This window comes from Anopheles aquasalis, chromosome 2, assembly GCF_943734665.1.
Source record: "Anopheles aquasalis chromosome 2, idAnoAquaMG_Q_19, whole genome shotgun sequence".
In the NCBI taxonomy this organism is placed as follows: domain Eukaryota; kingdom Metazoa; phylum Arthropoda; class Insecta; order Diptera; family Culicidae; genus Anopheles; species Anopheles aquasalis.
Window position 1 is genome coordinate 72,955,647 of NC_064877.1, and position 14,236 is coordinate 72,969,882.

A 14,236-nucleotide genomic window follows, 5' to 3' on the forward strand; every position below is an offset into this window, starting at 1 on the left:
TGCATATATTACAGCTCCTATCGATGGTCCCATCAAATGGGGAAGAGAAATGCAAGAAGATAGCACGATGGCAGAAGGTTTCATTTTTCCATCTTTTCGTTTCGAACCTTTTCATCGTGCACCATTGTTCCCGTTCAAGTGTATCGAAGAATAGACACCGATAGACCTTCTTCTCTCAAGGGTAAAGTGTGGCCAAGCAAGCGTCTTGTGCCTGATGTGGGTGTCAGAATAGAGAACCGTGTCTCTGTCTCTTCGGTAGTGTATCTTCTCCTTCTATGATGCTACTCCTCGCAAATTGCTAGCCAACTCATCATTTAACAGAGGTTACTCTAAGATGATGCGGACGAACCTTTTGTACCAACCCGGTTACCCTAACTTTCTGAAGGTTTTTTTTTGGGTTGGTTCACATGTCTCTTAGTCCTAGCATATGCGACAACAACTGAAGGAAGGAAACGAACTACAGATACGCAGATAAGAACAATACATCTATCAACCAACAGCGGACACCCATCGGTAGTGTGGGTAAACGAGAAAAAAACAACAAAAAGTTGTATAAAAAGCACCCCCCTGGGGCCCTTTCCGTGGGTGTGTTGAGGCGCTACCCATACGAACAATGAACCCCAGGAGTCCTTACTCTGGAGTCCATAAAACATTCACCCATCGCACCGTACCATCAGCGTACCAGTGGCGTACGGTACCGAGTACACGCTTCGCTAGGATCGACGCTAACAGACAGACAGACCGGGCACCACAGACCACCACCAGAACGGTGTCGTGTGGGTACTTGTCATGTACTTTCTGATGTGCACAACCGGTACACATATCCGTGTCCCGTATGTGTACTAGAGAGCTTACCGTGATGGTGCTCCAAAAACTACCGAAATGGAGGTAATTTTGACATTCGATGTTTCCAAAAATTTTGTCGGAACAAAGCGGAACCTTTCATCTCCGAGCTACGCACTGGTGCCGCTCCGATTCGCTCAAAATAAACTTGGCCAATTTGACATTTTGCCGCAGGATGTTTATGAAGTCAGAAGAGCTCAGGCCGACCCATGAATGAGTCTGACAGAGTGACACTCAAACTTTGGCCGGATCTTTTCATTCTCTTCCTATTGTTCCATCGGCCCGGACGTTGTGTCAGTGTAGATCACTCGTTTTTTTTGGCCGACGGGTTACATGGCGAAAGAGTTCTGTCAGTTACGGTTACGGTGGTTGTTGGTGCGCTGGTTGGTCTTTCCCTGGCCCCGGGAGCGTTTTCGGCGAAACGGAAAACATGCCAGAAGTGGATTACCAGCGTAGCACGGCAGACCATGGTCATGTATCGCAGGAGTTCATCCGTTAGGCCGCTTGTACTGGGCCAGTAATCTGGCATAACCTGACAATGACGTTGGCAAAGGATAAAAATGAAACGACGGTTCCGAAATGCCGGCCCGCGGGCCCAAGGGTTGGTCAGCGGAGAGCTCAATTGATTTAGCATCGCGCTGCCGGTGTGTCTCAGGACCGGATTCCATCGATTGCGGTCCTCGATCTGGGAGTGATCGTCATATTTTTCGGAGATTATCGACTCGGCTCCTAAGCGACCAAATCAATGCCTGTGGCGATAGGATGACGGACACTAATCCGCCATCCGACAGGTGTATGTGTGTGTTCTCTGTTCCGGAAAGGTGCCGGAGGCATCTGTTACCGTCTGCTTGGTCTCTGTTCTCGCTGCCTGCCGTCTAAATCTTCACCGGAATATTGCTCTTTTGGGAGTCTCGCGCACCGTAAGACAGCGAAGGAAGGCCGAAAAGAATCAGAGGGACAGGTTGATTGCTGGATGATAATAAAAAATGAGGAAAAGGATGCACGAGAAGCAAACGAAGTGACAGAGGATTTGCGACGGACGCTGGGAACCTTCTCTCGGACCGTAATCCCGTTTCGGGGACGAAATGCGGGGTGATAACAAGGGGCGAATCGCGCAAAAGGCTGTCAGGATCATAAAACGTTATAACAAATAGAGCCAATAATCCAATCACTGATGGCCATCGTCCCTATACATCGCTGTGTTCAGCCCAGCAGAGAGAGCGAGTGAGAGAGTGAGTGAGCGAACGAGTTTTAGTGCTTCCTCTGAATCCTGTGTTCAATTTCGGCAAAAGTAATCCGTGGATCTTCTCCGTTAAAATAACTTTAAAGTGATATCATCTAGCGCTTGCAATGCTACGCCCCTTTCTGAACGTGAAAACTATGTTGAAGAATGAGATAAAACGCAGAAAACTTTCCTAGAAAAGGCTCTAATTTCATCGCAACTCTTTATACAAGAGATTGGATTCGGTTGACGACGCTTTTGATTAGATACGCGCGGCCACCATCCACGCGACTTTTAATCACTTTCTGCTACCATTATCGACTAGCTGCTAGCTGCCTCGGTTATCGTTGGCTTTGAATTTCGAACATTCAGAGCAGCCAGGTTCCTCTAAACTCATTTTGCGTTGCCATCGTAACACGCCTTTGGCCGGAGATTGGATGGGCATAAGCGACGGAGTTGTAGTAAGCACGGCTCCCGGGGCGTACAGCTTGAGCATCTAAGCATCTTTTCATGGAAACTGGTTTGCCATGCGGTAAGCCATGGATGGGTTGTTGTTCATTACGAAAATGAAAGAAAACAACGGCTACGAATGCTTACAAGTGAGTACCATGTACCTCAAAATCAGAGGACGAGGACGAGGAGTAAACAGATTTCATTGAATACCTTCACTGGCACTGTGTTCTCCGAGAAACCGCCAACAAAGTGAATGTTCCAAACAAAAAATGATCAATTGCCAAAATGGAAAACACACAAAACGGCCCAAAACAAAAAGGCCAAACGGGAGCACCGGTGATATTGCTTCGAGGCTTCGCAATTAGGTTGGTTTCACGCAATTAGGTGGGGCGGTTGGCCCTGCATAACAGCAGCAGAATAATGTGGTCCCGATTGCCAGATTTCATTTTTATGCCTCGATTCCTAGAAGCAGCGGCAGTGGTCTGCCGGAAATGTACAGCATGTCCGCCGTGTCTCGTCAAACAGAAGTAAAACAGAAAAAAACACCGAAGCCTGAAATATGCTTTTTTGATTAATATTTACTTTCGAGGCAGTCGAAGCACGCTACGGTGTTTTCGGAGAGTTCTTTAGTTTGTTTATGCGCGATCTTAAAGTATCGCAATGAAGATTGATTTAATTGAAATATGCACGCTCGTTCACGAACTATCTTTTGGTGATTCAAAGGAAGATTTGCCTTTGGCCAACTGTCTCTGCCACCCAGACAACACAGAAAACATAATAGAAACTAGACACTAGGGGATAAAAATGGCGTGGCACGTGCTACTTACTGCCATCGACCGCAACGCAGATGAATCCAGGGCAGCAATACTCGTTGGCGGAGCAAACCCTTGGGTAGCACGGGTCGTCCTCGTACCGCGGGCTTTGCTGCTCTTCGTCGAGGATCTCGTTCTGAAATGGGGACCAACGGTGAAAGCGGTTAGCGCCAAATATATTCAAGAAATAGAAATAATTTTTAGAATATCTAATAAGACCACGACCCCGAATCCAATCATCTACGAGGTCCTGCTCGTGTACTGAAGGGCAGTAGTTGAAGAAATCTTTTACCAGGTCGAAAGTTAATAGCCCAAAAACTTTCAAAAAACCCCGTCGCGTTGGTGCAGTTGTAGCGCGACGAAGTTAGAAGCACCCCGCGTAAGCTAGCGCTTATTCGAAAAGGTGTTGTGCAGTTGAAAACTTTGTCAATTTCCAATCCACAAGTCACGTCGCTCACGGAGTAAACTTTTTCTAGCACCATTGGCTGCCGCAGTGCAGGCGGAACGTCGTATCGAAAGCAAGCGCAACCGAATGCCCACGAAAAGGATTCGGATGGATCGTGTTGCGTTTAATGAAATTAGACAAGCACGATTGCCTCGAGCTGCCAGACCAGACCGACCACCACCACCACTGCTCACTGTTGATCGATATTTGGGTGAACATATGAAATCTTAACCGAAACAGTATGGGGCGTTACACCAACCGGGGCGCCACCATATTAGTTCTAATATTTGAACGAACGAAGCACATTTGTACGACCACAGCACGGTCGGCCGGCACATTCCGTACGAAAGGACAGAATCCTTTGCATCGGTCTTAATGCAAAACCCCTGTCGACCACCGGCGAAGCCGATCGTACACGCGAAAGCCCAGGAGCGAGAGACACGATGTGGTGGATGAGATCAAATTACCATGTAAATGCCATTAGCCGGCGAGAGTGTATTTTGTGCAGAACTCTCGGATCCGCACCGTACGCACAGCCGCCATCTGCCAGTCCCTGGCCGACCGTTGTTTGGTACGGATTTGGTGAAATTAAATGAAAAGTTTGCCAAAAGCCGGCGGTGGCGGCTTGGATGGTTTATAATTAGTTTTCGCGTCGACTATTCGCCGGCCAGGCGGGGACATGATGTCGTTCCGGTGCGAGTCGAACGACAAAACGGTTCCAACAGAACGTGAATCGTCACGGATTAACGAGCGGGCACGAACTACAAAGCTGACACACGCAACGGTACGATGCGTGTACGAGTGGCGGGCCGGCGATGGTTTTATATTTGATCAATATGCACAAATCAAAATTCAGCAAATTGGGCGAGCTTGTTAACATCCCATTACGTGCACGGTTAAGCCACGCCAGGGCGCCGGGCTTCATTCATTCCGATTTCATTCCGGTGCTGGGTTAGAGTTCGTTCGGTGGAGAAAATCGATATTGTAAAGAGGAAAAGTGGAAAATGATATTCATTAACTATCTTCACGCTGAGCCGTAGGTCAACGCCATTATCTTACGCCTAGGCCGCGGTACGGCGTAGATAAGCACCGAGGCTTGGCTAACGAATGGACGCGTCTGGTTCGCACAAAAATAGCGCGCCTGGCACTATCACTTTCCTACACCTTTACACCAGCGCCATGAATTATATGTTTCCCCGCTGCTAATGGTTCGCTGACACGCTAAAACCGACCAAAGAAAACAAGGATAGTAAATGAAACTGGCAGACGCAACGGCCAGGCAGGGTGGTTGTTTCATTTCCCCAAAGACTTCCGAGCGTAAAAATAAAACCAACTCAACCGCAACCACTTGCCCTGTGTGTCCTGTATCGTCTGACAAATAACAGCTTTTCGCACTTACCGGGCCGGGGCTGGTCGGTAAGACAAACGGGGTTTCATCCCATTTCACCGAACCGCAAAGTAGTCTTGGCCACAAATTTTTGAGGTTATAAACCGGACTTACGTTGCCCATGAATGTACTAAATATTTATTCTCTCCCATAGAGTCCTAGGCCACGGAAAGGGGGACATTTGTCTTGTGGTGGTTATGTTGGTTTCGTTTCATAAAAGAAACAAAACATTACCTGGCGGTGGCAGTTTTATTGATCCAATTATTGGTGTGGACCGTAACGGAGTCGGAAGTGAACCGAGAAAATGCGATTGCCTTGTGGTGGTGGTGTGTTTGACACCCAAAACAAGGCTAGAGGAACGATCACAAACCCAAAGAAAACACCGGAAAGTGCTCCAAGAATGTGCAAAATGACGACACCTGGCGAAGTGCTTCGTTGGTTCCGTTTCGACTCCGGCATCGTGTAATAACATAAACATCACAAAAGGACAGCAATAAAGCCAATCGGCAATGGTTGGCAGGTCAGACACATACAGAGAGTAAATACTCGGTAAGCGATCGATACGGTCGTCCGTTTCGAAGAGGATTCGCTCTGCTCGACCATCGACGGCGATCCGCATTGTGATACGGTTACGAGATTGAAAATGACATCCAACCAACCGGAAAACAACACAACACTCCAGCACAAGCCCCGTAAAATGTCCCCATTTAACAAGAATCCACGGCAAACATTCGGTCCGCTTTCGGCGGTGTTGTGATACATACCTGCAGGAAGGATTGTGGCCGGTAGGCCCCACCGTGGCTACCGTAGCCCAGGTTGGTGAGCATTTCCGGTGAAAACCGATTGAACAGTCCACCCCACGCGTTCACACTGTCGCCGAGCAGCAGAATCGCACCGATGGCCATCCAGAGGGCAGGAGCTTTCATGTTGAAGGTCAGTGTTCTGCAAAGCACGGAGAGTAGGAGCAGCAGTAGCAGCAGAGGATAGAGGATTAGTTAGATGCGCTTCGGTTGCCTGCTGGATGAGATCAACGGTCAGCAGAATCGAGAGCAAAAACCAGTGACAACGCTCTTCGTAGAAGCAGGGAGTTAAGTCAGCTGAGCTGAGAGGTTAATGGATATATCGTTCGGTTCTGGTGCCAGTTGTACTCGCTGTCGTAACTACGCTGAGCCGCTGCAACTCCAGTCACGTCACAACAGGGCTGACGGTGCACGAATTGTGCGAGCGAAGGTTTTCTCGGAACTTTTTACAACGAACAATGGGAACTGGCTACAAAACGAAAACAAAAAAATATGAAAAACGAAAAACTGTTCCACTGACGTCCACCGTTGTTCGTGGTGCAATCAATCATCGTTGATCCAGGTGCAACGCCGGTTGGAAGTAGCAGCAGCAGTAGCTGCAAAAGTAGCAGTAGCAGTTTCGCGTGAGTGCCATTTGCAGCTTCACTCTAACGTTCTACCGTTCTCGGGCCGTTCTAGTACACGGCAATGTAAATGCATGTCTTGCACGTACGGAGAAAAGCATTTTCCATTTTTCCCAGCACGACCCGAAGTGAAGCAGGCCTAGGACTAGCCCGGACCGTTGTGTACGGGTAGGTGGCCACCATCATCACCACCACCAACATCATCACCACCACCACCATCAGATGTCACCGCGCGGTGGGCAAGGTATTTATGCAAAATTTATGCAAACGATGGCTGCACTGGGGACCGTCCGTGTTTGGCCCGTTCGCTGCTGCCATAAACTCAGTGAACTTGAATTTCGCCCGCTCGGTAGCCGATCTGTCCGTGGTCCCAAGGTCCGACTCGATTTCCCTTCTTTTCACATTTTTTCTTCTTCTTTTTGTTTCTACTTGAAGTAGGCAAAAAAAAAAATAATGGCGGCACAAAAATGGGAACCAACCTCGAGGTCAAATGGCATCGCCAACTTTTCGTGACACACAAGGATAACATGACCGCCGTCGCTGCCGCCGGGGGCTACTACTACGTTACTTGGTCGCGCACCAAGGCACCAAGCATATCAGCAGGCGGTGGGAAAGCTCCCGGGCCCCATTAGAGCAAATCGTAGTACACGTTGACGGCGCATTGGAGAGTCAGTTGGGATGGAGTTCCACCTCCTTCTGACTGTCCTTCACGGGCGCTAGGACTCATGCATGATACCAGAGAGCGAGGGAGAGTGGGAGTGTATGTGAGTGTAATGAGGAAGTATATTTCATTCGAGTAGGTGAAGTTGGCATAAAACCAACATGCGAACTGGCCACGTGACGCTACTGGCTTCCGGAACCGACGTCGGAGAAGGGGGGCCACCTGACACAGAAAGCGCTTCCCCGTGTGTGCCTCATGATTTATTATTCATTTCACCTCAGTGTCAGTGTCGTTGTAGGCAAGCAAATCGGTCAGTTAAGCTTCATTACTGCTTGAGGGTGCCACCAACGCCATCAACTTTACTCCTCCAGTACGCTAAAGTCATCCGTACTGAGGGTTGGGCTGTAGATGGCTGAAGATTGTCGTAAAGTTAGCGCTTTAAAAATGGCGCTAGGTGAGGGGAGCAGCAGCGTGGGAAGAAAAAACTGTGTGAAAAGTAATCAAGATCAAGATCGTTCTTTACGCCCCACAGCCAGCCACGTGCGTCATCGCCTAGAACGGTGAGGTAAGCAAAGATTCTTAAAAGAAGGATAATGGAAATTTATCGCTCTTGGATGATTATGAGTATTTTAATTACAATCCTCAGCGGGTGGCATCCACTCACACCCAGCACAAAGCGGGGCAGCTGCAGTAGAGTAGTGGAGTGGCGATTGTTGGTTGACTTCCGCTAGGTGGTGGTAGGAGGGCTGGAAAAATGGCAAAATTAACACCTCATACACCACCCGCTGTGAGGTTTGGGGCCGAGGGCGAAAGGATTGTGTGTTGTAGAGGGTTCCTGGGCCGTGCCGGATGTCCGGCCTCTACCTGCACGACAGGTACTGTACCACCTGAACCACGTGAACTTTGCACTTTAGCGACTTTCGCTGAAGCACGGTAATAACGGGCGAGGGCTACCGTGACCTCCCCTTCCCCTTGGGAGTTGTATGTCTATCAATTTAAAATTCCCAGCTGCCCAGCAGGCAATGGTACACTAGATGTTCCGCTTATCGCTGTTCTTTCTATTGCACTGAGGGCAATGCATTTCACGCTTTTCTGTGGCCATACGAGGAACAATAACACCAACAACACGTACATCACATAAATATACCGAGCGGTCTTGTTGTTCTACAATTTAACCGAGAGTTTTTAATGTCGTAACATTTAGTAAGTGTCTTGTGCTTACAAACGATTAAGTCTCAGTATACTTTTATCTTGGTAAAGAATATCCTTTTGTAGTCCACTATTGTAGTATTAAAATCACGTGTGATGTGAAGCATTACATTGACCTTTCTATCATCACTTTGAAGTTATAGACACCCGTTATAATCTCCTCAGTAGCGAAGCAAAATGTCATTTAGAATTCTAAACTTATCTCATCCTTTTCCTGTTTAGATTGCGTTGTCCTTTAGTCCAAGTGATGAGATGTTACACACCAGAAAAGAACTAAAAGCACAGTTTACGATGACCTAGTTCCATAATGTTGCGTTCAGCCAACAATTCTCAAATGAGTTACACATTTTTTTCCAATTACAATATTACATATTATTTCACGTGTTGGAGTTTTAACTCTGTCATTGTCCATCTCAAACCAAATACCTCAATCCGCACACCAGAAACGAATGAATAAAGCTGTCTATGGAACGATATCACAAATGCAAAAGCCAGCCCCAACTCACTCCAACGAATTACACACATTTTTGCATCACACAAGGTGAGAAAGGTGAAAAGAACTTGCGATTTTTAAGGCTGTCGCTTACTTTTAAACTCCGGAGAAGCCTAGCTGTGCGTCGCTCCGAACCGAAGGCGTTGACAGGAGCAAAACAGGAGCTTCACACTCGCACGCACTTCACGCACTATTACTTTCGAGAATGCTTCGAACAACGGAAACTTCGCAGTTCCCCGTACGCTGTACCTAACACGCGGACTTTCGCGTCCGTACGAAAAACTGGTTCACTGGTTCGTTGCTCTGGCGTGTTATGATTTGTGGCTTTGCCACCCCGATGCACTTTCTTTTCAAACCGAGCACCGAGCGAGCTGGTTAGCGCGTACGGTAACGCAGCAGACGAGCAGTCAGAAACCCTGGGAGCGCTGTTGGCCTGGGGAGAGACAGGAGCAGGACAGGCAGGCGAGTGCGGCAGGTACGAGCGAATCGCTTCACCAAACGTACTATACCACGGTCAAGCTGGAACTGGTAGCCTTCGGGATGGTTCACAAGGTCTAAATTGACCGAGGACCGAGGCAAAAACGTGTTTATAATTTCCCCTCTTTCGGGGTTTTTTTTTCGGAGAGAGAGCGCGAGCGCGTATCCTTCCGAGTTCTGCTCGCATTCTCACTGTCAGACCATTCAATGTGCTCCAGACCATTCAGGACATTGCTGGTGCATGTTTGTTGTAAGGAGAGAATGTACATCTTACCCGTTGTGCTACGAACACCACGATAGAGAGCAGGTCCTATAAGATGTGCTGCAGTAATCTTGAATACTCGTATCGTTTCGACAAAATGTCGATTGGGAAGACCACGTACGTATGAATGGTTTGCTTTTTGCGATGCACGGAACACGGGACAACATGCATTCCCCTCACATTCAGTTCTTTCTCAGAGAGACCGTTCCTGTAAGCTCGATCTCTCTAAGCGAGCGCAGACGGAGTCCTGCGCATACTCCCCGAACGAACCGCACGCTCGAAGCGCTGTTGGAAGAGTTTATTCTCTCCAGTTAGCGAGAACCTTTTCTGCGACCGAATGATTACTATTATGATGGACTAGCAAGCGTCACAATGATGGTTAATGATGGTTCGTCGAGGCTCTAGATGTAGCGCCAAACCAGCTTTAAGAACGAACACAATATGAGTGAAGCTTTCGTGCTGATGCGTCTTTGGGGGAGAGGACGAGCAGTGCGAGTGTCGAGAGGGCGGTCGAGTGGGAATGAGATATGCTCCCAATTCCCTTTTTTTACAAACATCCCTCCAGGGTTCGAGGATATAAATATATATTTATTATTTGACTAAGAACCTCTGTACGCCTACACGAACACGTTCAGCAAATATTGATTGCTTATTCATCACTGCATCACGCGGAGGGGTATGGACCATTGGCATCTGTTGTGTGTGTCGAATCCGTGCGAATTCTCCGTACGAATCCTTTCATTTCGTCAAACCCATTTCATTGTAAATGGATAACTTTTGAATGTTTGGCGCTTGAAGCAATGTTGTGCGAATGTCTAGCTGCAACTTTGCTGGCAGTTGTTTCTAGGACTCATTAATTAAAACTTGGACAAAATAGCTCAATCTTTGTGTAAACAGCAAGTGCCAGAGTAAAGGGCAGAACAAATAAACGGCAAAAGCGAATGGTTCCAACGGTCAGCTCGGTGCAAAGAATTCCTTTGTCCGTACGGTTTTTGGTTGATGGTGACAACTGAGGGCGTGCCACTAAAGCGGAGTAGTCCAATGAAGCTATGCTGAGCAGAGTAGTCAAATGCTACATTCCTTCATTCTCTGATCAGCAGAAACGAAGGTGAAGGTTCATTTTTTCATCGAAAAAACTTACCAATGACCCATTGCCAGCAACCTTGCCTCAACCGTGTTCCAGCTTCTTGCCTCGAAAAGAATGCTCATACAGATGCACATCCCATGCTGGAATGATGCTGGCGAGTGATGGAGAAAGGATATGACGTTGACGAAGACAGCAAACGGCGAACAAGCAGCGCCAACACGTGGGCGTACGAAATTGATTGCCTCTGCCAGCGCAATCGTTTGCGGGAATCAGCGAAAATGAAGCAAACACACCGTGGAAAAAAATGGCCATCGCAGCGAAGACTGATTTCTTTGCTGATCAAAATTGCATAACGTATTAATACAGCAGTGATTGGGTAACGCGGCGGTTCGGCGCTTGTGGATGTGGCCAGCATCGTTCCCTTCGGTGATGCGTTATACTGTTCAACGGGAGACAGACAGACAGAAACATGGTTTGGACACAGCCCACGGTGCAATCTATCATGGCGTGTTGGTTTTATGAAGGTGGTATATCTTTTTGAAAATTTAAATTGATTGCAAGCGAACTTATTTGCCCGCGCGTGGCAATGTGGACGCTATGCTGCTGCGTAAATAAGCAGTCAATTAAGTTTGAAAAAGTGTCCGTAATAGCTATGCTTTTTCAAGCAGAAACCAACCGGCATCTGTCTGTGACTGTGACGTGTTTAGTGATAAATGAGAGACGAGTCTTACGTCCTGTGAACCAACCAGGGGCATTCATCAACGAACAGCACAGCTCACAGAACACTGGTCTCAGGTCTGTCGAGAACTCCCGCTAGGAACATGATATCTTGCTTGCTGCTCTTCACCATCCGTTACCGTCGCGTTCTCGAGTGGGTTGGTTGTTTTCTGTGCAAAGTAACTTCATCCCCGTAGAATAGCGTAACATGATTTGGCCGCAAACCAAACACACAGCACCACTTCTGCACCATCCTGTCGGTTCCACGTCACGATGAGAAGAGCATTCCCGCGACGGGTCTTCACTAGGGCATCCATTCAGCAGCAGTAGCAACAGCAGCGGTAACGTCATCGGTACTGTTCGGATGCTGGTCCTGCCGGCGATGGTTTTTCTGCAGAGAGAGAGAGAGAGCAGCGAATTTACGATGGTTTTCCAAGCGTTAGCACTGCACTAGCGAGCTCACCGCGCAACGTTTCTTGTGGGTAGGGCATAACTTTACGTTTCTCGGGCTAGTGTTCAGAAACTGGTTTGCAAGTTTTTCCACCCACTGCACTGAGTGTGAAGCGAGAGTTGGTGACTCGCGCACTTTCAGCGCCTCTAGTGAGGAACCATTTTATAAGACGCGAAGAAAGTTACGCTCCACCGGCCAGCCTGGTGTTTTATGTAGATATATTTTCTCGTGGGGTTTAAATTACACTCGCGAGCGAGCGTTTTGTAATGTTCGATCCCGTTGGTGGCTCGAGTTTCGTGTAGAGGAAACTGCTTATTTTTCACCATAAATTGCCGTGACACTGCGAACGTAATGCAATCCCGTGTAACCTTGCTCTGTTTGCTGCTCGATAACAAGCTCCATCACCTACGCCATACGGTTTTGCAATAACGACAGGCCATTTGGTCTCACTTTATCTCGTTAGTATCTTTGCCGTTTAATGGAGCATGCCAGTGGGCTGGTGGTCCGGTTTCATCCAGATCGGTGCATCTCACTGAGCACACCTGTCTGCCTGCCTGCCGGGGTGACTGGCGAACGGAAATGAATGAACGTTTGTTTGCAGCAATTTAGTTTTCAAAGTTCTCGCTCGTTCACTTCCGCCTATCGAGGGGGGTCGTTTTTTGCCCCATATTGTAGGAGTACGAAGGTGCATAAGAGTGAGTTTAGCCTATCGAGTTTCTGCAATTCCGGGGCGAGCAGGTAGAACGAACCAGGGGAATACTGTCGGCTAAACTAACACCTACCTTAGCTGCCTACAGCACAAACATTGTGCACTTTTTGTGCCAGACGGGCCAGCCGGCCGGGGTCATGAATTCTGCTCCATAAATCTCGAATATTGATCTGGATGGCTAATGGAGACGCCTGGTGGATAATGGAGGCGCATGGTACCTGGTATTTTTTTGGTTTTTTTAAGCTTTTGTTACCATTTCTGAATAACCCACAGCTTCAGGTTTATGTTCTGTGCTTTCAAAAACAATAGAATAAGGTTTATGCTTCGAAAACCATCGAGATTGTACTCCCGGAGCTACATCATGCATGCGAACAGCTCATCTCGCCAAGTGCTCAATCGGTCTGACCATAACTAGCCATTTGTGCAAATCTCAGGAGAATCATTCTGTGCTGCTGAGTACGTCAGCCGGCCTGGCCCGAGTGGACCGGATGCTCGGGAATACATTATGCTGCGAAAACATTGTTTTAAATGATACTCTTCAAATATTCAACAACTACACAGAACGTGAATAAGTAATCGTTCAACTTTTGCTACCAGCAGCAGCAGCAGCAGCCGTTCGGTTCAGCCCGGATGTCTGTTGCGACCTGTTGCTTGCACCCTGAGTAGCTCCAGGGAGAAGGAGAGCGAGAGAGAAGGAGAGAGAGAGAGCAGCAGACACACAAAGTAGTGCCTCGGATTAACGGAACAGCGCAAATGACGGGCGGCCGCTTGGTGAGAGTCTGAAGCGACATAGTTAATAGATAATTAGCTTGCATTTTTCATATCGAACCATCCGGTCCGGACACCCTGGTGCTGCCGATCTGAGATTTGATCCGTGATTCTAGGCCCACCCTGGCGTCGCTGTTTCGGATGTTGCGGATAAGGGTTAGCGCGAACGGAATGAACCGCCGACGGAGCTACATTTGTTGATCACCGCGCACAGTTTTATTTAACGTTCTCTCGTTGTTTTTGTGTCCGTGTAAAATTAAAATAATCACATTATCGTTCTTCTACACCACCGTACCAGTGTCTGTGTCCCTTGGCTCTGTGTCCGTTGTGTGATAGAAACCGTACGCGCTCAGCCCTTGCGTTCAGCGAGCGAAAGAGAGAGAGAGAGACGGCGAGCGCACGCAAGGCGTACGGTCAATAAATATAAATTGTTTCCTTTTTGTTTTAAATAGCTAAATAAATAGCTCGACCCACTAACACTAACAACAAGTTTAAATAAATTAATAAATTACTCTTAACAATGACTCCGAATCACATCATCCCTTCTCATTGCCGCTCGCAAGCGCACGTGTGTGCGAGTTTGTGTTCTTGTTTCTCGTCTGCTCGGACGACGATGCAACGATGCACCGGGTTATCCGGGGAACCGTTCTTCTAGCTTCTAGGCTCCTTTGCTCATCCTTAGCCACGCAAACGCACACACATACACGCATGTGCGCGCTCGTACACACATACAATATCCCGGACCGCACTGGGACCATTAGCAGTCCCGGTTCGTCCAGGGTGTTCCGGTTCGCATACATTCCCTTCGTTCATTCAC

General features: G+C 48.0%; 1 protein-coding gene across 1 annotated transcript in view; it reads right to left on the minus strand.

Annotated features, from left to right (window-relative positions):
- Nucleotides 1-9,462, minus strand: part of LOC126581392 (ITG-like peptide) — a 15,222-nt gene extending 5,760 nt beyond the window's left edge. The window contains exons 1-3 of the mRNA XM_050244998.1: nucleotides 9,043-9,462; nucleotides 5,927-6,104; nucleotides 3,346-3,466 (exon numbers count right to left, since the gene is read on the minus strand). Of these exons, the coding sequence (XP_050100955.1) occupies nucleotides 3,346-3,466; nucleotides 5,927-6,088 (283 nt within the window). The 5' untranslated portion in view covers nucleotides 6,089-6,104; nucleotides 9,043-9,462. The remainder of the gene's footprint in view (nucleotides 1-3,345; nucleotides 3,467-5,926; nucleotides 6,105-9,042) is intronic.
- Between the last annotated feature and the right edge of the window lie 4,774 nt (nucleotides 9,463-14,236).